The sequence below is a fragment of the Lagopus leucura genome, unplaced genomic scaffold (genome assembly GCF_019238085.1).
Source record: "Lagopus leucura isolate 7727_CA_CO unplaced genomic scaffold, USGS_WTPT01 Super-Scaffold_73, whole genome shotgun sequence".
NCBI classification, from domain to species: Eukaryota; Metazoa; Chordata; class Aves; order Galliformes; family Phasianidae; genus Lagopus; species Lagopus leucura.
In genome coordinates this window covers 44,067,562-44,092,150 of record NW_024962252.1, presented here as the reverse complement: position 1 = coordinate 44,092,150, position 24,589 = coordinate 44,067,562, and the positions used below count along the sequence as shown (strand labels likewise).

General features: G+C 45.9%; 1 protein-coding gene and 1 non-coding gene across 2 annotated transcripts; one reads left to right on the top strand and one right to left on the bottom strand.

Annotated features, from left to right (window-relative positions):
• The first annotated feature begins 3,008 nt into the window (after positions 1-3,008).
• Positions 3,009-3,080, top strand: TRNAE-CUC. The gene has a single exon. It is a non-coding gene; the product is annotated as a tRNA-Glu (tRNA).
• Positions 3,081-13,058: 9,978 nt separating this feature from the next.
• HEY2 (hes related family bHLH transcription factor with YRPW motif 2) lies at positions 13,059-24,125 on the bottom strand. The gene is made up of 5 exons (XM_042895159.1): positions 23,921-24,125; positions 22,682-22,760; positions 22,494-22,577; positions 19,858-19,939; positions 13,059-14,998 (listed from the first exon to the last, which is right to left on the bottom strand). Exons 1-5 carry the CDS (start codon positions 24,001-24,003, stop codon positions 14,319-14,321), a joined length of 1,008 nt encoding a protein of 335 aa, XP_042751093.1. The 5' UTR covers positions 24,004-24,125; the 3' UTR covers positions 13,059-14,318.
• Between the last annotated feature and the right edge of the window lie 464 nt (positions 24,126-24,589).

Genomic DNA, 24,589 nt, shown 5'->3' with positions numbered 1-24,589 from the left:
GAAAAGCTGATGCCAAGACTTTCCAGCTCAAATAAACAGCTGGGGAAAGAGAGAAGTGATAAATGCACATTTTTGCACATAATTATAAATAATGCTTACACTGTCTGCTCAGATACAGGATTTTCCCTACTACCAGAGTGGGTACTCTAGGTACTAAAGACGATTTGTGCTTACCATTATGTAGTGGAAACATAACCAAATAAAAGACTTGAGTAAATTAACAGATCGCATTGATGTTGTTCTTACTCATTTTTATGCAGTAAACCTGCTGTCACACATTAATTAACCTGGCAAATGAAAGTAATAATAATATGTAATATATTCATATGGAACAGACAAGTTAATTGCGTGCTGCTTTACAGCTTGCAGTTAAAGTGAGTGCTTTGATTTTTCAGGTTTCAGAATTCGGCTTTAATTACTTATCTCTGAAAGCTGGGGTACAGTACCCCTGACACCGAGTGCTCAATTGGTCTAACTGACAAAGCTATCCCGCCATGTCGGGCGACAAGGAGCATCGGTCTGTGACATCCTTCCCCTGGTGCTCTCGGACGATCATTCCTCTCCAGCTGGCATCACAGGGATGCAGACACAGCTGCGGCTACGTCCGCATGGATAGGAGGATGAACTGCTGACAGCTCCACGCAGGGGTTTCTCTGTCAGTCACAGGAATCCAGAGAAGAGGTGCAACCTTTTGTCAGGGCACATGACTCACAGGGAAGTGAAAGTCTTTCCTAAAAATAACTAGACAACCTCTGAGTCCAGTGCCACTTTCCTGGCGGTCATGGAGTCTGCCCCCTGCCGCTGCAGCCTGGATTCACACCCAGAAAAAAAATCACAGCAAAGTTTCTCCGGTACATACATTTGAGTTTTCACCACCCTTGCAGCTGCAATCAAGGACCCTTTCACCAAGAAATATAAACTTAATCATATTACTTCGCAGTCATATGGACCTATTCTAGTTTTAAAGGAGCTGCCTTTACTGCTAGCATCACAGCCACAGCAGCACAGAACTCAGCTGCCCTCCAAAAGCCACTTTTGGGGTGACAGTAAGCATTTGAGATGGGGGAGCCTTGCTGCTAACTGTGATGCCTCAAAGTTGGTTAAGCACAGAAATACAACTGAACCAGCAGCTGGGCTGGTATAGAACTACCTTATCTTGAGTTGATGTTCCAGGCAGACTTTGGGTCAAAATGACCACTATGTTTACATTGGTTCAAACTGGCAGGACACCAGGTCACACAAGGCATATCTCTTCAACAAGGGGCACTGGTGACCTGCTGGGACCAGGTGATTTTCTCCTGACCATGTCCCCATCTTTGCATAGATCTCAGGCCATGGTGTCTCCTCAGCCTGGGCTGCTCCCTGTCCAACAGCCCTCAGCTTTGGCCCCTCAAGAGGAAAACACCTTGGCCTCACCAAAGAAGATGTTATTGACCTATGTGTGTGAACTGAAATTCTTGTAGGGTATGAGATAACTGACTGTATCCACCAGGGCCTGATTCTTACTTTACAATTTTATAAATTGACTGCATCGCTGTGCACTGAAATCAATCAGTCTGGACAAAAGCAAGCTCCATTTCAATCCAAATATGCACTGTGTTCAAGCCTGCTAACTGTGAAAGGCTTTGGCTGAAAGGAACCATTGGCTCAGAGAAGAGGCTGGTAAGGCTGAAACCAAACACCTTGAGCTCCTGAGCATACCCTGATGAAAAAGGAGTCCTTTATGTTTGCTTTCTGATTCTGAAGCTGATTAAGATAAGCTAAGGCAAATTTGCAGAATTCACGAACTTAAATCTGATACATATCTATCTTAATGTGGAAAAGGTTTACTCTATAACAAATATCAGTGATGGAAAGTTTGGGAACTAGATATTTGCTTGAATAGAGCAAACCTTTTTACATTATGGATACAGCTTCCATTGGGAAAAGATTTCACTAGTCATAGAGTTGTTTTAGTTGGAAGGGACCCTTAAAAGCCATCTAGTCCAACTGCCCTGCAATGAACAGGGACACCTACAGCTAGATCAGTTGCTGTGCTCAGTGCCATATCCATCCTGACCTTGAATGTATCCTGGGATGGGGCATCTACCCCCTCTCTGGGCAACAAAGTACTGCTGCCTTCAGACCTACTTTGCTTGTGAAAAAACGGTGCCAGAGGGAAAAGTACTTATGCAGATGTGGTCCGCATCTACAGTAGTCATGGATTCCTCCTACCTGCCAACACAGGACAGTGAGCCATCCACCTGGTTCTCATTGTGGAGCTGCAGATTTCACTCAGTTTGCCTTTGGATCGGCATTTTCCTACAGACCAAACACCAGGGAACCTTCCGCTCCCTCGCGCCTCTCCCAGAACGCAGATGCAGCTGGAATGTCCTCTCTCCCAGGCGTCTCAGTCTGTGTTCCTGGCACTTTGATGACAAGGTTTTCTCTCCTCTTTTAAGGAAGGGCATAAATATTCGTGCAACGGTTTCCCCCGGACACAAGAACTCTTCTGTCCATCAGGTGTTGGCCCACTGCCACTGGGGGAACAGTGCACACACAGCACACGGCACAACACAAACTGCTTTAAAGACTTTAATCCCAAGTGCCAGCCCTCCATAGTCTCTCCGCCCAGCTCCAGAGCCTCGGCCCCTACCCAGCTTGAGGCCTAGCCCGGCTCGGGGTCCCTCCCACCCAGTCCGGCCTCAGAAGGAGCTCCCTGGAATACGGAAGCCCGGCGTCCCCGGCTCCTTCCTTCCGCAGACGCTGGCGGCGGTTGCTCGGGCTGCCAACCTGCCCGCCCGTGAGCGAGGGCCCGCCACAGCACTCACCTCGGGGCCAACCGGGCTCCACTTCCCTCCCGACGCCCCCTTTCCATAGGGTGGAATGGAAGGTCCCTTCTCCACGCACTCCTGCCTCGGAAGCATGGTACTGTCCAGAACAGGGAGAGCAAAACAAGGACGCAGCAGGGCAGAAACATGGCGAGCTGATAAACTCTTGATAAACAAATTAAAAGCACCACACGCGGATCCCTGGTGGTCTAGTGGTTAGGATTCGGCGCTCTCACCGCCGCGGCCCGGGTTCGATTCCCGGTCAGGGAAACGGTTACTTTTGTAATTTCGTTCCTAGGATGTTTTGATTTTTTAAATTCTTTTTGTTCCTTTTCTTTACTTTTATAGCCCGACGAGCATCTGTGCCGAGCCTAAGTTGTTGGTGTTCCTGCTGAGAGGGAAGCTTCAGGCATGCTTTGCAATCTGCAGGACTTAAGCGAGGAGGGAGTTGTGCACAGTTACCTGCAGGGAGGCGAGGCATCTACCTGGATGTCCTGCCCTCACAGAAACGTCTCTGCAATATGATACCTTATTTCCCCTGCAGGACCTACAGGAGCCAGCTGAACAACACCTGCCAGGCAGGCAGCACAGTTGGTCAGCATGTAGAAATTCCCCTTTTTGACTGCTCTGACATCTAAAGGTGTTCCTGCTACTTTCTCCACAGTTGAGCAGTCACTTGGTGCCATGACAGGCAGTGAGGACCCATCGCCATGGCAGACCTCATTGCTCACAACCTCCATCACTGGAGCATCCTATGGAGAAAGTTCAATCCCCAGCTGTCCTCTGGCAGGAGGAGGGCTGCTGTTCTTCCTGGGCCCGAGGAGCAGGCTGCCATTTAGGGACCATGGGAGGACCTCTTTATTCATATTGCAGTGGTGCTTGCTGGCACGTAAGACAAGAAATACCCATAATAAATGAATACCATGAAGTCAGCTTAGTTAGCACGACTGGCAGGATCCTCCCCACTTTCAAGACTATGCCACAAGCCTTGCATCACCCACAGGTAACTCCTTCTAATTGTCAGGCTGCGCTGTATGCTGGAAGACTTTGATATGAAAGCACCCCTGGAAATAATACCTTCTTCTTCCTTTGCCTGGATGCACCAGATGAGTGCTGCACTCTGAGCCACTTTCCAGTACAGATGAGAGTGTCTCATGAAAAGCCAGAGGTCCTCCGCTCTGTTTTTTTTGTGAAAAAAGTGACTTCTGGTGGGGTGCAAAGGGAGAGGCCTTCCTTTGATTTAAGGCATAAAGCATAAATTCAGTTTTTGTAGTGATATCTTTGCATGCTCTTAGCATCACGAGCCCAGCTTTAAAGTCATTTGAGAAAGGTTAATCATATGCTAGATTTCAGAAACTTTGAAAAAATCCTATGGAACAGCTCATACAGGTTGTAATATTGTACTAGGAATGGAAGCGTTACCATTCCAAAGCCTTTTCAGTCCAGTACTAGATCTGAAATTTGCCACTGAAGCTCAGATAATGAATATCCACTTTGAAATGAGTGAAAAACAATCCTTGTGCTAGTTTCCTGATACTTCAGGTTCTGCTGTGGTTACTGTTTGAATTGAAAAAACACCAGGATAAGTGTTCATTTTTAGCACTGGTCAGATTGCAGTGGTAGTAAAGTCAGTGATTTTGAAAATTTGAGAGGTCAGGCTGAATTAGCCCTGACAAAGAGAACATTCCTTTCCGCCAAGGGCTGACAGCCTGTGATTGTTTCCAGCTTCCACTTCTGAGCTGAGCCAGCACCTGACTCACTCCTTCGAGAGCCATCTCACCGTGCCACCACATCATCACTGCTTGATGCCTTCTTAGAACTGTGGAGTTGACTCCTAGGAACGGGTACCTGGCCTTGTTAACATTGGAATGGTTATTTCTCCACAGTATTTTTGTAATTTTTTTTTCTGTATAGGTGGGGTCTCTCCAATCCATAGGTAGATAAAAGGAGAGCAGAGAGGGAAGTGTTGTCTAAATGTACTCTCACTGTGGTCATACGTAGTTCATAAAGCTTCTCTATAATGTCCTAATTGCACTTTCGTTGTTGCACACTTGGTTTGCCAATATTCTTTGACACAGTTTTAAAGATTGGCTTCCTTTTACCTGGGCCTCAGATCACCATGATGGGGAGAAGGCACTCGTTTATAAGAGATGGAAGAAGAATCTGTCCTGGAGTCTTTGTTGTTGTTGTTTTAAATAAAAGGTAACTCCTGACACTGCAGAAGTTCCTGACCAGCTGGCTGTATTTGCTTCCAACTATGGTACATTTGAGATAAAAATCTCAAGTATTTTTAATTTCACTTATGTTCTTTCTCAAAAGTTTGACCAATAACTTTCCATATCACAGCAAAAGTTGATGGGAATACAGTGCAGTAGAAATAGGGAAGGTAAAGAAATCGGTATCTACACTACAGATCAGTTTAACCAGCAGTTGAGTATATCCAGTTAAAAATCTGAACTCACACTCTGTATTCCCCTTCTGAAATTTTAGAGAATAGGAACTTTCAGATAGAAACTTGATCTTATGTCTTTCAGACAACCTCCTTGAAGGTACAGAACTATTTTAATTCCACTTTTAAGGCTCTTCCAATCTTATATGCCTGTGATAGGCATAAAACTTTGCATGACTGAATAACAGCAGATTATTTAGAAAATGAAATCTCCTTTTTCTTGGTTTTTTTTTTTCTTTTTTTTTTTCCGAAGACTAATTTTCTGCTTGTTCTCATATTGCATTCCTGTCTGAAGGACACACGCTCATTAGTTCCCATGACATTCAGATGACAGCTTATTTCATTATTTTTCTTTTTTTTTTCAATTGCGAAAATAAACTCTGCAGTGAAACTCCCTTCTTCTAAAAGGGAAACAGCCCTTTACTTACTGATAAAAACCTGCTATCAATAGGCCACGAGGTGGCATCCCAGCTGCATGTCTGCCACTATCTCTTGCTCAGCCTCCCAACCAATTACTGGTACCGATTTCAATTTAATTTTATAAGGCAAGGAGTTATATACTCATGCAATTGTGATAGGCTCTGAAGTAATGAAGGTTTTGTATTGCTGATAGAGAAACTTCATGTGCAGATGAAACCGTTATTAAGCTAAATTGTAAACAACGTATTTCTTTCTCTTCCATCTTCTTTCCATCTCTCTTTTCTAACTAGAGATTTGCAACGAGAGGCCATGCAAACTTTGTGCAAAGGCAGAGGAGGCAGGCAGCATTTCTGCATCCCAGTTGGGTGGGTGGGCATCACGACTGGCTGGCAGGGAGACATGAAGCTCTGCTTGGCTTCCCTGCTGCACTGATTGGCAAGACCCTGGAAGCCGGCTGTGCTGTGACACGAGTGCCGTTGTCACCATGGCAGTGAGCAGACACAAACAAGGCAAAGTGCATACTAGATAAACTGGCAGGAAAAGAAAAAAGAAAAAAAAAAAAAAAAGAAGTGTCAGGCACATAACCCCTTATTCTGGCTGTTGTTTTTTTCTCCCCAACATTTCTGTAAAATAGTACTGTCTGAAATGTAAATCTCTCCTAGACAGAGATTTGATGTGCAACATTTCCTGGACAGTAAGATAAACTAAAAAAGCATAGCAATCTCATTGCAAATCCCACCATAGCTGAGTTAGTTAGCTACGTTAGAAAGCTTACTCTGACTCATATTTTAGAAGAAATTATTTAATCTGAAATAAAGCATCTTATTTAAGGTGATGATAACAAAAGTTCAGTGGAGATTTAATTACTGCACATAGCTCTATCCAAGGGCTATTTTCCAAAAAAGTTTTTTTATAGGAGCAATCACCATGCCCTTTCAAGAAGTGTTCTGATAATGAAACTGTGAAAGTTCTGACCCTTTTAAACATCTGAACTTTTTCAGCCATTTTAAAGATCTGCTTCTAGACCTGTTTTATTACTGCCTTGTGGCTACAGTCAATCATTATTTTGCACTTTTTTTATGCTTTGGTTCCCATGTGTGCTTTGATTAATCACACTTTAGTAAACTACATTGACAATGTATTGTGCTGTGCCTAATCTTTGCCTAGCTGGCAGGAAAACAGAGCTGGGAGGTGCCAGCTTCCCCTGAAAGCAGGAAAACAGTAACAGACGATAAATTGATACTGCAACACATGTTCTGACTGATGGTGCTGCCTGCTGTGTGTGACAGGGAGTAGCGGTGACCCAGGTGAGGCCGGCAGGGCTGGTGAGCATGGCCATGGCAGGGAGTCTTGTGCAAGAAGGTTTCTGATATACATGACAGCTCTGCAGTGCTAAACTGCGTGAACTGTATTGCGTAAGGTGCAGTTCTGCATAAGTGGTCCAGCAGAATGAATGGAAGAAACAGGGTGATCTCATTCATTTCCATCACCTTGGCAGGCTTGCCACTATAGTCAGCTATTACAGTTTGCTGGTCTTACTTTACAGTAAATATGAATATATATGTATAACCATATATATACAATGGTTAAAAATAATGCAATAAATTCTGCTTCTTCTCTGGTCATATTGATGGGGATTTTTCTTCCATATCATCTGATTATCATCAGAGATTTGCATCCCTCACAACCTGGTTTTTGTGCAGCTACAAGCTGGAGGCTTACAGTGAGGGCCAGAAACTTCAGTGAGGGGTGCTGATGAGATTGGGTTGGAAGGAAACTCTTCCTCAGTGTCTGGCATCTAATTTGACAAGATAAAGGACAAAAAACTAAATAACTTTATCCCTGTTGTGCAGCTGGGCAGCCAGGAAGCAGACAAACTGTTGCATTTCTGACATGTTTAAACATTCAGAAGGAGCTTGGCACCTAAATATTTTTACAAATCAGACAAATGAGAATGCATGCTCTGAAGTTTTGGTCCTGCAAGGGCTTAAAAGCGTGACTAACTTTATTTATGTGAACAGTCCCACTGAAGTGGAATAGTTCCTCTGAGTAGGACTGCTTACATACTTACTGGCTCTACAGGATCAGTCCTTAAGCACATATCTGTTCTGAATATCAGACTGCTTTTGGAAAGCAACAGGAAATGTCCCTTAACTGAAGGAGTCATGCACAGTTGTAGCTAAAAGATGCATCTCCGACATGTCCAGCTTTTCTTTCGTTGGAGGGTTATAGATAGAAAAAACAAAAGGTGTGAAGGGGATTTGTTTCTCCTTTTCTTCTTTTTTCTTCTTTTTGCCTCCAGTTGCAACCACAGGCACAGAAATACCCCACTGCAAAAGTTGGACATATGGTTTTACATATTTATATTGAAGTATTACTTTTCTATTGTTTTGTTTGTGGCTACTGCTACTGGGCATCCTTGGGTCTTGACGGTCACATCAAAGGAGCTGCTCTGGCGTGAGAACCGGTCAAAGTGAGCCAGATAATTCATGGATTTATTACTGAGGTCGGTTCCCATGATTGTCAGTGGGCAGCAGGCACGGCTGTGTCGTAATCCTCATTCTCTTGGTAAAGCACATACTGCCTTAAAAAGGTTTAATGATCCAACAGTGATTTACTAATGGGAATCTTTCTTGTAGGTTTAGCAGGACTTAGAAGAGGACAGGACAGCACATACAGGTCATTTTTCAGCACTATCGTTGGGCAGAAATGTTGGTATTTGTTTTGCTTTATTTCCAGATTCATGTTCAGAGCATTTTTAATCTTCTAACTGTGAAGGGAAATAAACAGAAGAGGAAAAGCCATTGTGGCTGAGCAGGTATCAGATGCGTCATAATGCGGGGAGGGAAGGAAGCAGGCATTTAGGACGGCAGATTAAGACTGAATATCCAAGTTAACTAATAAAAAGCACAAACTTTGAGATCAATGAAATAAAAGTGAATGGAGACAGAGATGCGAGGCAGGCCAGTGAAGCCGCTGCTGTGCTGCTGGTTCTTACCTCCAGCTGTTAGCTGGGAAAATGCTTGGCAGGGCCATTTTTATTGCTGTTTCACCCCATTTGCCTTTCCTTTTGTTGGGAGGGGTGGGAGAGGGCTGCCGGGTGAGAGAGCTGCCCAGCATGGGGTAGGGGAGGGGGAGAAGGAGAGGAAGTGGCTCTGCCTTGTCCCGCTGTGGCGATGCTCCCAGCGCAGTGCCGCTGGCCTGGTGCCTCTGTGGAACAACAAACCCAGAAAACCCAAACAAAACACACTGCTCCCTTCTCCCTCACCAAAATACTTCTAAAAGAGGGAGACAGAGTGGAGGGAAGCAATGTTATTTTGTTTTAAGGCTTGCAGATAAAACCAAAGTGTTGTGCTGGGAAGTGTCCTTAAAAACTACTTGAGCTATCCACACACAATACCTATCATCTTGTCAATCCTGTCGCAAAAGCGTACCTGAAACGTGTAAAATTTTCTTTTAAAGTCCCATTAAAAGAGTCTTCTCAAAGCAAAGTGAAGTTACTTGTGTCTTTCTGGTATATGAAAAAAATCCCCCAGAGCATTCAGAGTTAAATCAAAACTAAGAAAAAAGAAGAAGCGTGGGCCCTTCAGTAATTGCAGCTTTTGCCCCTTAGGTTTATGGATTGCCTTGTAGTCATTTATGAGATTTTCACATACCACACAGTAATATAGAATACTATTTAGGGGTATTTGCAGGTAAAACCCTTTTTTTTTACATTTACCAGTGACGTACTTCTTCCTGGATCAGAGTGCTGGTTTAATAGAAGGAGGGCTTGCAGTGTAACTTGCATGAAGACGTGGGCAGAGTTACAAATTTCCAAACTGATGGTGATCGCAATCATAATTTCAATGCTGCATCAGAGGACATTTTTCTTCTGAAGACTTCCCTTTGTAGAAGAGAAAAATGCTGAATACAGACTATGTGGAAAGTAGAATGAAATCAAAAGCACAGAAGGACTTTCATGTAGAATAAGTAGTAGCACAGTTCAGATAACTATTGTCTAAGACATTTAGCTTTGCTTGAGTTCAGGCATTAGTGTTGAATGAGCTCATTGCGAGCATTAACCAGTCGTAATTTTACAAGATCAGTAGATGATAATCTCATATTATCTTCAAATTGTTTTGAAAAACTTATATTCTCAACAGGGGAAGAGATGCCTGATTCTGTGGGAAAAAAAAAATTAGATTGCATTTGAAAATATAATTAAGATTCAAATCCCATCTTTTCACAGATGATGCAAGATAGAAAAGGAGACATTCAGTTGCCTGGGCATAAGCATTTAGTGTCACTTCAAGCAGCAGCTGCATGGACTGGCAGAGATGCTGGAGGACATGAGGGAGATGTGACTGCCAGGGGGCAGGATGGATCCCTGCTGAGCACACTACAGATATTTAGGCAACTGAATACAGACTAAATATGCATTAATACAGGTGGCACTTTACCACTTCCAGTAGTAGCATTTGCCAGAGGCAAAAACTAACAATAAACAACAAAAAGCCCCAAACTAACAACAAACAAACAAAACAAAAACACAAATCTCACCTCTTTTCAGTTAATTGCCTGTCAAACATTTGTTTAATCTGTAAATCAGGAAAGGTTGGGCATAGGATCTGGCTGAGACTGTGGCATTTCTGGCACCTGCCTGGTGTTCTGTTCTTATCATGTGTTCTCACGAGCAGGTGGGAAGCAGTCCTGCTGTCACTCCTTTTGAGACCTTCACACATCAGTTTCCAAAACAGTGGTCTTTGCCAGTGTGAAATGGTGAAGCAGGGGAAAGAGCACATATAAACTTTCAGCTTTGAGTAAAACTACACCTGTGTTCAGGCACAGGAAGCCTGCAAAGAAACATACACCTTCTTTTCTTGAAGTCAAGACAAAATCATCTGTAACTACTGAATCTCTTAAATCCTCATTTGTGTGATCTCAGGCTATCTATGCCCACAGAAGCAAATGGCCAAGGATCCTAGTGGCTACGGAACCAACAGGAACCCAGTTTAAGTCCACTAGTAATTTCTTATGTAAGATCTTCTCGTGAAAAGAGGTTTGTGAACTTTTTCTATTAATGTGAAGAATTTTATCGCTCCTAAGAATTTGTCAACACCCATGTCCTGAGCGTTGGCCAATGTCCTTTATTTACCTTGAGGTAAATAAACTGAGGGCCCATCTTTCAGAGTCACTGCAAACAAACATGTTGAAGGATGGCACCAAGGAAGCAGCAGCACGACCTGCCACCCTGCCTTCCCCTTGCCCTTCCCCCCCAGCTACTGCCAGGGTATAATTCCTGAAATGTAAGGTTCTAACCCCCACATGGAAAAGTTACTCGAAGCTAAAAGTCAGATACACTGTTGAGTGAACAGTCTGATTCACTTTCTTGGGCTACATGCTATGATGTAGATCCCAGGCTCTCCTCTTCCTTCTCCAGGACCGCTGCTCAACTGAATGCAGAATAAAGGCAGAAAAAGTAAACGTGTGCATAGCCACATTCTACCTTTCGGCACTCAGTTATACCAAGTGGATGTCTTTCCTTTGCTCTAACACTTATATGAATTTCTTCAGCTCTGACCTACCCAAAGCTATTACCTTCTGATGTCTTTCCAAGGGAACATGTATGATAAGCTGCTTCTCCTCTCATTTCTCACTTGGGAAATCTTCATTGGACATCACAGAGGTGATATCCCATTGAGGGGCTCAGGATTAAACAGGATGTAGGCTGAGCTCTTGCCTTGCATGGTGCTGATCTCGAAAAACAAATTGAAACCAGATCAAAACCCAAAACAAAACAGAAAAAGAAAATAGAGAAGATATAAGCCACTCAGCATGCACAAACTTTGCTTATTTCATAAGAGTGAGAGTATGACAGGCCCAAATACAAAGGCTGCACAAATCCATCCATGATGTTTGCTTCAGGATGCCAAAACAGCCACAGTTCTGTCTAACCAGTTTCTGAAAAATATTTTTTCAAGCTACCTTCCTTTATGACAAGGCAGAATGTTGCCTTTAAGGAGACAGATTGTAATGATTTGAGGCACACCAAATAGTTTGAAGCCCTTAGCTGGAACCAAGTCAGTGGTTGCCTGTTCTTACCACAGTATGATGTAGGGAGAACTCCTACCAGGCTCTTAGATGGCAGGTTAATAGTTAACAGCTTAAAGTCAAGTAGGGTTGAAATCTGCTTTTTCATGCAAATAACCCCACTTTTTTCATTCATGCAACCTTTCTTCTTGAAACTATCCACAGAGAAAATGAAGGATACCTTAACTGGATGCTGATGAACATACCAGCAGAGCCATTGGGCACTTACATCTGGAGACAAAGAAATGTCTGAATCTCCCATGAACAACGAAACTTCACAGAATACCATGTATGATTTATGGCACAGGAGTAGAGATCCTTCCTCCTTTTTTTCTTTTCTTTCCTTTCCTGTTTTAACCATGGGACAGCATGCTGTTCATGCTGCTCATTGCCTGAGCACCGAGGTCCAGTTTATGCAGGTGTGGATCAGATACATCTCTAACACTTGGAAGGCGGGGGTTAAGGGGGCAAGTCATTTATCTGAGGCTGCATTTTGGCAACGGATGCTGTCTCTGGGAGTCTATAGAGTTGTCACCTCCTTTCTGTTTCTCAGTCCTGTCACCTGTTAGGTAAGTCTAATAGATCTTCTAGAACCTTTCAGACTTGTAAGAATTCGTGGTTATCCTATAGCTAGAGAATTACACACCTTATACTAACACTCTGCAGACCTAACATGAAACAAACTCTTGCCTCAGTGAGAACTGAAGTTAGGAAACCACAACCAGAGGTGAAAACTGCCCTCTCTCATTCTCAATATTGAATTCCATTTGGTTAAATTTTTCTCCTTCTACACACATCCCCTTGGTGAGGATGAATGAATGCTGGAAACCTCAATGCTTTAGGGTGCTCTCTGGGATGGACAGATGGATCTGTTTCATTAAGTGACCCACCACTGCAGAATCAAAAAACAATGCTGTTTTACTGTTTTCCTGCCTGCTTAACTGTATCCTGCAGGAGACAGGCTTCTCATTGAACAGGAGCCGGAGAGAGGCTGATGGGTGTGTTTCAGGCCACAGTCCATGAGTATTTCTCAAGACCAAACAAAAACTGCAACAAATCATCCATAAAACGCAGTCAAAAAGGACTTCATTTAATTAGTGATATGTAAAGACTTTTGCATAGAAAAAAAGGTTAACAAAGTAATGCATAAAAGACCAACTAGGTACAGTATTTTTAAAACAAATATTTTAAAGTATATTTTGCGTAATGTTTAACATTCTCAATGCTTACTGCTTTCTCCACACAGCAGAGAAATCAAGTGCATAATAATACATGCTGTGTTTTATTTTTACTTTTTATTTTTTTTACATAAAATCTCTAGTTTTTTGACTTGATGTATTAAAATACTTAGGTTATTTTAAGTCACTGTAATAAAAAATGAAAGCAAAACATTTTATGCAGCACTAGTTGTCTGGGTATTGACAAAATAACTTACTGCCATCCCCTTTAATACATTCATTTTGGTTTGGAATCAAACCCACATTACAATGTTGGCATGCTAACAGCCAATTTAAAATTGTCCCTACCATCACTTCATTCATACCCAGAGCGACTGTTATCCCAGAAGTTGATAGTGAAAAGAAGAGGGATTTTGTACAGAGTTGGCTAAAAGTAAATGTCCAAACGCAGCTAAATAAGTTAAACGGAACTCTCACAACACCAGGTCTCTTGTTTTGGCATGAGCCAACCCCACAGAACTGTGCATGCTGTCAGCAGGTGGTTACTTCTGGGTGCATGACAACCTACTGTTTGTGCAGATACAAGTTAGCACCATAGTTAAGCCATAAAAAAGGGTGCCTCAAGGCTCACAGGCACTGCTGAAACGTTCATTAATCCAAGCACTGATAAGATAATTGTTTTTACCAGGGCTGTGCTAGATGTCACAATTTGGCAAGTCTGTACAAAGGAAGGAAACTAAGTAAGCGAGTTCCAGGCCTGTCAAATTGGACGTTGTTTCTCAGCAGCCTTTTGGCTAAATGAACCTGTCTGCTTAAAGAGCACACTCTTTCCTGGAAGAATATCGCAGTCCTGAAGCTGCAGTTCAGGACTGCCTGTCTCTCCCAGGTCACTCCCATACCTGTGCAATGTTATTGGTTTTAGCAGAACACATGTATATATGTTTTATTTCTTTTTATTATTATTATTATTATTATTATTGTTTAAATGTCAGGCACTTAGGAAAGTCAAATTCTTTTCTGAGCCCCAGGAGACCTGATGGGGATGATTCCTCCCCTCTCCGCCAAGTGTGGATGTACAGCCAGAGAACTGTTAGCCCTAGTGCCTATGTATGTCCTGGGGAACATCCACATGCCAATGCAGTGGTGATGCTTCTGAAAGCCACTGCCTCCAGGTGCCCTCAGCACACCTGCCAGGAGGAGCAGGCCGCCTGTGTCCCCTCCAGTGCCTGCAGCGGGGGCAGTGCCTGGGCTGGCTTCCAGGCCCTGGGTGACAGTGGCCCTTGGCCCTCAGCAAGGTCACAGGAGCTGTATGTGTGTGTGTGTGTGTTTGTGTTTGTGTGCATGCGTGGAGAGAGAAGAAGGAGTTGTGTAGGGTAGAAGAGGGGGCACTTAGAAGGCTCCGACCTCCGTCCCCCAGGGCCGGTAGGGCTTGCCACTTGCCCCACTGCCAGCCTGCTGGGGGCTGGATGAGGCTGACATGGCCAATGGCGGGGTGATGGCTGTAGCTGCTGCCACCGCAGCGGCAGCTGCACTTGGGGGGAGCATGGGGAAGGTGCTGGTGAAGGAGAGGGGGAAACTCTGGGCGGCTGCCGTGGCGGCGGCGGCTGCGGCATGAACGGTGGCCGAGAGGGAGAGGAGAGAGGTAGAGAGCGGGGGGACGCAGGGAGCAACACTGCCCGCTGAGGGGACCCTGAGGGCGGCGTCGGTGTGGGCGAAGGTAGCGGTGAGCAGTGCGGAGCCGTGGGGAGGCACTTCTGAGGAAAGTCTGCATGGAGCGGCCTCGGGGGTGTGGAGTCCATTGGGCTGTAGCAGGGCGGCCGGGAGGTGGTGGAAGGCGGCTGCCCAGTGGTGTGGGTGCAGCGGGTGGTGGTGGTGGGCCATGGAGGAGGTCATGGCAGCCGCTTCCCGCTGAGAGGCGCAGGTGCTGAGATGGGACACCAGTCTGACACGCAGCGGGTCAGAGGTGTCAAGGCCTTCCACAGATGTCAGGTACCTCGCAACTTCAGTCAAGCACTCCCGGAAGCCAATGCTCATGAAATCCATGGCCAGTGAGTGAGCATCAAAATAACCTGCAAGAGGTGGACAAAAGGCACGCTGAGCGCTAGGCCAACCTCCCGGCCGACGTCAGGCAACACGGCCAGCCCCAGCCTCCCTCAGCCACCGGTCTGTCACTTACGGGTTAAGATTCGCAACGAGAAAAGTGTGTTCTCCAGCCTGTAAGTGATTTGTGTGACCATCCCTGTAACGCAATAGGCTACAGTTGTTTTTGTACACTATATAAACGAAAGGAATTAAGACCATAAGTACTCGTGACTCTTGAAGAGATACACGATGCCGCTCCTGCAGTACCTCGGGAAGCCTCTGCAGTGCGGTGTTATGGTGTCACCCCTGCGCGTGTGTGAGGGACACATTTCTACGCACAAAGAGACGGCGGGGGACCAGGCAGCTCGCACGCACTCTGCTGCCTCTGCTTTCCCCATGCTAGCATTCACAGCAACGCACTGAAGCTATTGCTTGACACTGCGAGACAGTTGTTGCAACTGCTGCTGAGGGCTCATCTCCTTCCCAGAGTCATTAGGACAATGTGGCATACGGTGCTATTTAACTACAAACTAAAAACATCTTGTCATGACTCTGCACACACACAATAAAAAGCTTTACTGAGAAAACGTTTTATGCAATGCCATTGCTAATTTGGAGATGGAAGACTGACAGTCACATAGCCCAAGAGGCATTTCAGCAAATAGCAGCTGGAGCTCCATAGGCTTGAGACAAAAACCATTTGGAAAAAAAAAAACAGTTTTATTAAACACATATGAAAAGATATTCCCTTTCTAAAAGGGTTTAGTATCAAATCTAGTGGTTAAGTTGCTGCTCTTCAGCTACAAAAATCAATTCCACTTCAGTTCAGAGGTGTTCTTGGGAGAGCAATGTCCTGTTACTCTCAAGTGGGCATAGTGGTTTTTCTTTTGCTTTCTTCAAAACTTTTTTATGGTATTTATGACTATGATGTGCATTAGTAAAGACGGATCAAGTGCCCTTATTATGGTGGATTTTGGCAGCAATATTTGCACCAGACCTTGCACAGTTTGGCATGAAATAACTGAGGTCTTCTTGAAAAAATCAAACAGCTTAGAAGGCTGCTTTCACTTTCTATTGCTGTGCGTCCGCATCATAGAATGAACTCAGGCTCTATGAAGAAAGGTTGAGGGAACTGGGCTTGTTCAGCTTAGAAAAGAGGAGGCTCCAGGGATATTGTGGCCTTCCTGTAGTTAAAGGGAGCATATAAACAGGAGGGGGAATGGCTGTTTACAAGGGTGGATAGTGATAGGACAAGGGGGAACGGTTTTGAACTGAGACAGGGGAGGTTTAGGTTAGATATTAGGAGGAAGTTTTTCACACAGAGGGTGGTGACACACTGGAACAGGTTGCCCAAGGAGGTTGTGGATGCCCCATCCCTGGAAGCATTCAAGGCCAGGCTGGATGTGGCTCTGGGCAGCCTGGTCTGGTGGTGGTGAACCTGCACATAGCAGGGGGTTTGAAACTTGATGATCACTGTGATCCTTTTCAACCCAGCCCATTCTATTCTTAATTAATTACATTTACATACAATTAATCACATCTTCCTAAATCCCCTGCCTGCTATATACCACCTCTTGTCAGTTTACAACAGTGCTTGTCATGCAAGCCACCTTGCCAACCTGATGCTGTACAAGACCCCAGAGAAAGCCTCTCCAGCTAGCAGCATGGTGAGTACAACATGTCGGGGAGTTCAGCCAGGAAGCACAGACCCCTCTGCCGCATCTGAACAATTTGTGAAATCATAGTGTTTTGAGGGAACTTCTGACTAAAACCAGGCAGGCAGGCAGGCAGTGGTGAGAGAGCTGTGTGCTGAATGGCGGCCAGCAGCTTGGCTTGAGGACTGTCTTCACATCAGAAGCCTCAAGACCTCCCTTCCATGTCTCTGGAATGCAGATGTGGAGGACATCGCTGTCCGTGGCTCCCTCTGTGCCTGAGCTGGCTCTGGGATGAGCAGTCCAAAAGCCCTGTATGTGCTGGCTCCCTGTCAATCTCCTGCGAGGTGGCCAAGAAACAGAAATGAGGACACCAGCCCACGTGGGAACTGAGCTCCAGGTGCTTAGGTGACAAGGCACGACCACTAACAGCTCTTTCTACACCAACCCAGGTGTCAGTCACCTGAGCTCAATTTGCACTGAAGCTGCAATAAAACCACACCAAGGTCCCAGCCAGCTACTTGCTGCTGGCTAACAGCTCTTTCCTTTTGCTTGCTTGCCCTGTCAGCAAAAAGCGCTGGCCCCAGGCCAGACAATAACTTCACACAACAATGAGACCATTGCCCACACCTGCATCAGGAAGTATGGAGTATATGCAGAGCTGGAAAAGCAGTAGCCTCCCTGCTTTGGCTTCTTCCCTGCCTGCTTCCCTATCTGCCAGAATGGCTCCAAAAGGCTGAAGCCATGTCAGCCTTTTTCCTGCTGTGCTCACACTGGATTCACCGCACCACTAAATCTGAGAAGCTACCAATGCCACCCTTTCCAGCTCCATGCATTCTCAGTTGGTGGGCCACTAGGAGAAAAACAAGCTATCCCTAGCTCTCAGCACGGGGACAACACAATGTAAGGGTTCTAGGACGTTTCCCTCTCCTCCGATAACAACTTCTGTCCATAGATGAAATGATGGGACAAATCTTTTCTCTGACCAACAAAATTTCTGGCTCCAAAAATGAGTTACGAAGTAGGAATAACTACAATTGCAAATAAAACAAGTATCAGCCTTTAAAATACCTTAGGAAATGATATTTAAAGCTGTTACTTACTTTGTAAAGTAAAACATTAAGTAAGAAGGAAACACAGGCTTAAACTTTGCCCAGCACTAACTTACAGACCTCTTTTCTTAAAGTTTGTTAATCCATCCAGTGAGATTACTCTTATCTCTGGGTCAGAAGGAGAAGATTAAGCCGCAGTGTTTGTGAAATAGCTGGGCATTATACTGATGTGCCACAAATCTCTGGCCCTGGAGTAGCAAGGATGGCTCCTAAGGGTCGCAAAGGTGGTTCTGGTTGGCCACTGGTGGCTGTGGGTAACCTCCCCACACCATGAATCTCCTTGTTCTGTGCCTGGCAGCTCCCGTCCCCAGCACCTCGTCCCTGCCCCATCAGATAGCCACTTGATCTGACCCACTTAAAAAATAATCCCCAACAACATTTGTTTGAGGATAGAGAGGCAGGGGAAGGAGCATTCCTGTTAAATCTCCCTAAAGAGTGGCTGTATCACTAGTGGTACAGATCTTGGAGAGATGGGAGCTGTTGCAGCTTCTATGAAGGAGACAGGCTGGAATAGCTGGGCTACGCACTGTAGAGGGAGGACACAACGAAGCGGCAACCACTGCTCTTGGCTTCTTAGCCTTGCTTGCTCTGAGCACCAAGTGAAACAGACTGTGGAAAACCAGTAAGCAACTACGCAATTAAAGACTGCACCACCATGCAGACACGAAACGATTTGAATTCAAGTTGCACACGCACAAAAAATTTGGGCGTTTCGTAACTTTCAAGAGCACTGCTTTCCCAGCTAAATAGACATCTTTACAGAACATTTTTTCCTGCATACAGTTATATAAAATTAACATTTCCTTAGATTAAATTTTGTACATCTGCTCAAGATACCAAGAAGCATATCTGTTATATGAAAGGCAATAAAATCCCTTTCACTTCTGACAAAATGAGCTAGCTACCAGTAAATCTTAAGCTTAGAGGTACTACTAACAAAAGCCTCTTAACACCTATAAAATATGTATGTCAGCTTGGTGTGAATTTTAACAAATAACAGAACACCAGCCTCCAGCAGGCTTTCCCATAGCCATTTGTTGTTATGCACGCGCTGATTTTAAGTTGAGCCCTGTAATCACTGCAAGGTACAGAGAGCTGCAGCAATTCTCTCACGGGCTAAAAACTTTTGAGTTTAATAAAAAGAAAGAAAGCGATTACATTTCCAGCAGCAGTCTCTTTTCTAGCCTGTACCTTTATATCACAATGGGTTAATGAAAAATGGGCTGATCTACATTACAGCAGTTTCAACTATAATGACGGTTAAGGGCACGGGATGTGGGACAGTTCTTATGGAAGGCAAGCAAGTTCTTTGCTCCAAATAAGCTGCAACCCCGTGACTATAGAGAACAGCTCGTGGGTGGCTGACATCGTTTGGCCTCCAGCCTCAGGGCTGTCAGCTCGCACAAGCAGGGCACGCTTGGCTCATGGCAGCAGGCAATCGAATGGGTCGACCGCACTGCCTCTGTGTCATGCAGGCTCTGGATGCAAGGAACCACCCTGACCTCTGACAAACACATCCAGCGTGTAAATAGAAGCTCAGATAGTGCTGCTATCAGTCTGCAGTCTTATCTGATACCTAGAGCTGCCTATAGCAGGCTGGATTTTGTTCTGGTGGATGAGGCAGTCTAACCTCACATTTATAAGTCTTTCCAGAACAAAGAAAATACATCCACAATAATGAAAGCTCCTCTCCATCCACTTCCTTTGGTATAGCTGCTGTATAATGAGTTTTAACATTGGTTTTGTGCTACACAATTGTTGCCACAAACCTCCTGTTTATGTTTGGTGTTTGCCTATTTGTTTTGTCTCCCTGTGCCGATTTCAGTGCTCTTTGGAAACCCCAAACAAATCTCTGACTGGGCTGCCTGTGAATGAAGCCTTTACTCCCACAGTGTTATGAAAGCAAACACAAGCCCAGGGTCAAGTGCTTCTTTTGTCCCAGTAGTTCTTTCCCACGAGTTCAATCCTGCCATTAGCATTGATTTCCACTCCTTTAATCTGGAAACGCCTATCACAGCCCCTCAAAGTACTTTTTGCTGAAATTTCCCCAAGTAGCAGAAAAAGAAGCCATCTTCTCCTTACCTTTACCTCCAGTCGCTTGAAGCATCTTCAGATGATCCACTGTCATTTGCAGTATTTCTGCTTTTTCTAATTTGGCAGATCCCTTCGAGATAAGAGATTCATGTAAATAAAACTGAGCCCAGCCTTACGGTTTCAATTTCTCCTATCATAGGAACATTCTCAGCTTAATTCTTTTGTGAGCATCTGCATCCCAGACACTGCCTAATGACTACTGCCGTCTCCCTCTCAGTGACACAAGCACCAGCAGCACAACCTGGCTTTATTAAGACTATGGCTCAGTGTAACTCTGGCTTTGAGGTTGGTGCAGAGATGATGCCTTCATGAAATAAAAGAAGAGTTTCACTTTCAGCACATCTTTTTCAAGCAACCAACCCAAAAAAACAACTGAAAACCCACCGGGAAAGGTCTGCAGTTCTGGTGATGAAGATCCCTCTACAGCCTCTTTTGCTGCTTTTACCAGTAGGTGTCCCTATGGACACACACCGAAAAGTATCCTTCTTCCCTAGAAGCCTATTAATTTTTGACATGTCGTTTGGCTGCTGAATATTCTATTCTCATTCTCCACTGCAAAAACAATCGCACAGCCCACAGTTTTTTAAGTTACTGCAAGGCTGAGTTTGCAGGGACACGCAGCTGAACACTGTGAAAAAGAAAGAACTCTTCCAGCAGTGAGGCTCTTTCCTGTCACTGAGGATGGCTCATGGTGTTGTAGGATGCAAGTCCAAAGGCAGTATTAATACATTAATTTATAAATAAAACCTCAAACACACCTGGAACATACCCAGACAGCTGAGTTTTCCATGTGAACATTACCCCAGGATCCCCCTCAGCATCAACAAAAATCAGAGCTGCACAAACTTTGGCTGCTGGCAGACAGCATCCTGCAAGCCAAATCTGCCCTCTGTTCCCACTCATGCCTCTTGCAGACTCTCTGCAGCCTCCACTGCTTCATTTGAGCTGCAGGTGAGCAGAAGAGGTCCGGGGGCACCTCAAAGCTCAGCTCCAGGGGCTCAGCATGTGGCCAGGAGCGGGTGGAAGGGCAGTGGGAGCTAACAGTCTTACTCAGACACTTCAGTGAGTGGAATGCCAAGGAGCTGGGAAAGGACGGGTGACTTTGTCTTTGGCACCTTACAGGGAAGTGTCAGGGAGGCTCAACAAAATACATCGCACGCTTATTTTTACCCCGATCTTACATATTTTTTTAAATTCACTTATTGCTTTCAATATTTCTTAGGATGAATTTTGGTGTGAGGGCGAGCTTTTGATTAAATTCTACATGTTACATGCAACTGCATCCTGTGTTTTGCTCAGACTTCATCTTTTCCGTAGAAACAGCACAGGCCGTCTCCGGGCGAGTGACTAATAGCTAAAAACTGCACACTGCTGGGTCCCTTCCAAAGGCTCTGTAGGACTTGTTTTATAATGTTTGTGGGTTTCGAGAAGTAAACAATAAAATGGGACAAACAACTGTTGTCTCTTGCCCCTGTTTATCTAGCTGAAAATACCTCTGCCGCTCCACTCTGCCACAGCCTACAGAACAGTTCAGCTAAAGCCAGCAGGTACTGAAGTACATTGCAGGTGACACAAGTGATGCTCTTACTGCAACTGCAACACTTAAAATTTCTTTTTCATTGGCCTCCTGTTCATGTATTGAGCCTGGTACAGCGGGCCTCTGGCCACTCCTAGCTGCCCCAACAGTTCGGCACCCACAGGCTGCTCTCAGGGTTTACTTTCTGTATTTTATTTTCAGTTCCAAGGAAGTCAGGAGCTGTACTCTCAGTTGGTGCCTCTGCGTGAGACCCAGTGCCATCTGCACATACCCACGCATCTTCAAATACATTTGATAAAATATACATGCTGTTAAATATCAAATCAGGAGACAAAAAAAAAAATTAAACTCAAGATATGGGGAAGTAATTAAATAATTTGAGCAGCAGAAACAAAACACGCTTTTTGCAGCACTGATGGTACTTGAAGCTTTCGCTGTGCAATTTCCCAGGCAGGAGCTGAACCCAGGTTCCCTGTGGTCAGCTGGACCTTGACAGCCTTCCCATCGAGCACTGCTCATTGAACGCCTTTGAAAGTACCACTGCCTTACCTGGATCTCACCGCTGGGCCTTTTCCTAGCCCCAATGCACTGCTTTTACACGGCCAGTTTAAAACCTGACTGATCCGGGCAGCTCGCTTGCTTCTTTGAAAATCATACAGATTACGTTGCAACTGCAACTATAGATTAAAATGAAAGTTTCCTTAAAGAAGGGGCAAAAGAGATCCAAGATTTATACTGATGACTAATTGACACACAGGTCTGGGGGGGTTGTTTTGTTGTTTCTTCTGTTTTGTTTTTTAACTACAGAGTAAAGCACATTTTTAACAAAACCACCACTGGAATTCATCGAAAGAACAGAGGCAACACGAACACTGTTACCCTTAAGGGAAAAACAAGCCGAAGAATGGAAATGTTTTTCGGCTTTATGATGAATTATGTTCCTAATAGTTTTGCCACAACAAAGCGCTTCACTGAGATGCCAGCTTTGTGCCAGATCAGGACACATACAGGATTATTTTAATAAGCTCTACAAGAGAACCGACATTGCCAGATGAGATACAGGATGAAAAAAAAAAAAAGGGCTTACTTGTTTTTCAAAAGCAGTTGGCACCAGCCGCCTCAGCTCAGATAAACTGTTATTTATACGATCCCGGCGCCTTTTCTCTATAATCTATTCCCAAAAACAAAACACGGTAAGTTTACAGAATTGTTGAAGGGCAAAATTACAGCACGCACGCAAGTTGTCACACGGGAAAAGAACGAAAGGACACGTACCCCTCTTCTTTTCTTTCTGGCCATAATCTGAGATGTTGTGGTTGGGGAATTTGGTCGAAGCACAGAACTATGGCTTTGCCTGGGAAATGACAAAAGTACATCAGGAGTTGTACAATGTGACAAACTGCTCTCTGAAGACATCTTAGATTGCCCTATTGAGTACCCATAGTGCCGTCACATGTTGCTTAGGACACACTGGGTTTTCAAAGAGACATTTTGTTTTGGATTGGTCCAGCCAAGCGGATTGCTCTGTGAACTGCCAGAACCCCCTGAAAGGTTCTCTAGCAGATGGTTCACCGTCCAGCACAGGTTTCATATTCATTGTATCTAAAATCATGCCTACAAATACAGTCCGTAGAACTGCATTCAAAGGAAAAAAACATGGACGACCTTTACATGATAGCTGGAACAGATAATCTTAGAGGCCCTTTCCAACCACAATGATTCCATGTCTCTATGCTATCAGCAGCAGATGTACGCTATGTTACAGGCCCGGCCAGGTTTTGTCATTCCTGTCACCTCAGCGGGCACTCACGCAGGAGGGCAGCGCCCTGCCAACACCTGCTACCTCTTCCAACACCATCAGCACAGTGCTTTTACAATCTGCTTTTACAACTGCACTGCCTACAGCCACGGAAGGGTCTCAACCTCATCACGAACAGGCTTGCTGTTTGACAGACTGTCCCCAGTGATGGGGACAAGCCGGGGCTCAGTGCCCATACCACTGCGTTGCTCTCATTGGCCCTCAGACTCGAGCTGTCCCTGCAGAGTCCCCCCCCGACATTTCCCCCTCCTTCCTCCTCTTCTCCCTACCCCCCCACTTCCCCGAGTGGGGAATCCATCTCCATCGGCTCACAGCGGGGTTTGCTGCTGTTCCCATCCAACCACCGGACCCACAGCTCATTTTCTACTGGCTCCGATTCAGTTCGGTTGCTCGGCGCCGATCGGGAGTGACTTCGCGAACAGATCCCACTGCACGCAGTGCATCACGCGGGGCTGCCGGGCGGCTCACGCACCCCCCGGGCTGGCACTGCCCCGAGCTCCAGGCGGCGCGGGGGTTCCCAGACAGCTGCGGGCTCCGAGTGGTGCCGGGGATCCCGGAGCAGCCCACACTCTCGAGTTTCGGGATGCTGCCGTTATGGAGTGCAGGGTTTTGGTGCCCAGGGTTTTGGCCCTCTGCGCCCGCGCGGGTGGGACTGGGGGGTGAGGGGGCGAGCCTGGGATGTGGGTCCCGCTTACCCGCAGTAGTTGTTCTCGCTGCCCACATCGATGGTCTCGTCCATGTCGCTGTCTGAGGTAGTTTCCTCGCAAGGTCGCTTCATCGCGGCTCAGCCCGCAACCGGCGTGGGGCAGAGAGAAATAAATCCGGACGGAGGCTCCGGCCAGGCACGGCACGCACCGCACCGCCAGCAAAGCGAACCGTCTCTGAGACGCTTTCCCACGCCGCGGCACAGCCTCAAGCGCGCCGGCCCGCCCCCGGCCAGGCCCGCCCCGTCGGGAGGACTGGACGGAGGGAGGCAGGGCGGGGGCCGCCCACCCGGGAGACGGAAAAAAGTCTCGGGCGAAGGTGTCGGGATCCGCGAGGAGAGGTAACGAGGCTCCCGGCCTTGGGAGGGAACGAAAGGGAGACTCTCGGACTGTACCCCCACTCCGTCCCGCGGGGCCCGGCGTGGCGGCCGGCCGGGAGCAGGGAGAGTGAGCGCCCGGGGGGGCCGGAGCCGCGGTGCCGGCGGGCGGCGGCACTTTGCCCGATGCCCCCTGTGGAGCGTCGCTGGGCCAGGGGGAGGGAAGGAGGGAGGGGGACGCAGCGCTCGGGTGCAGGTGGCTCTGCGCGGTGCTGGAGGAGAAGCCAGGGGCAGCCCTATTTCCCTCTGTGCAGTGATGCGGTGATATCGGTGGCACGCCGGG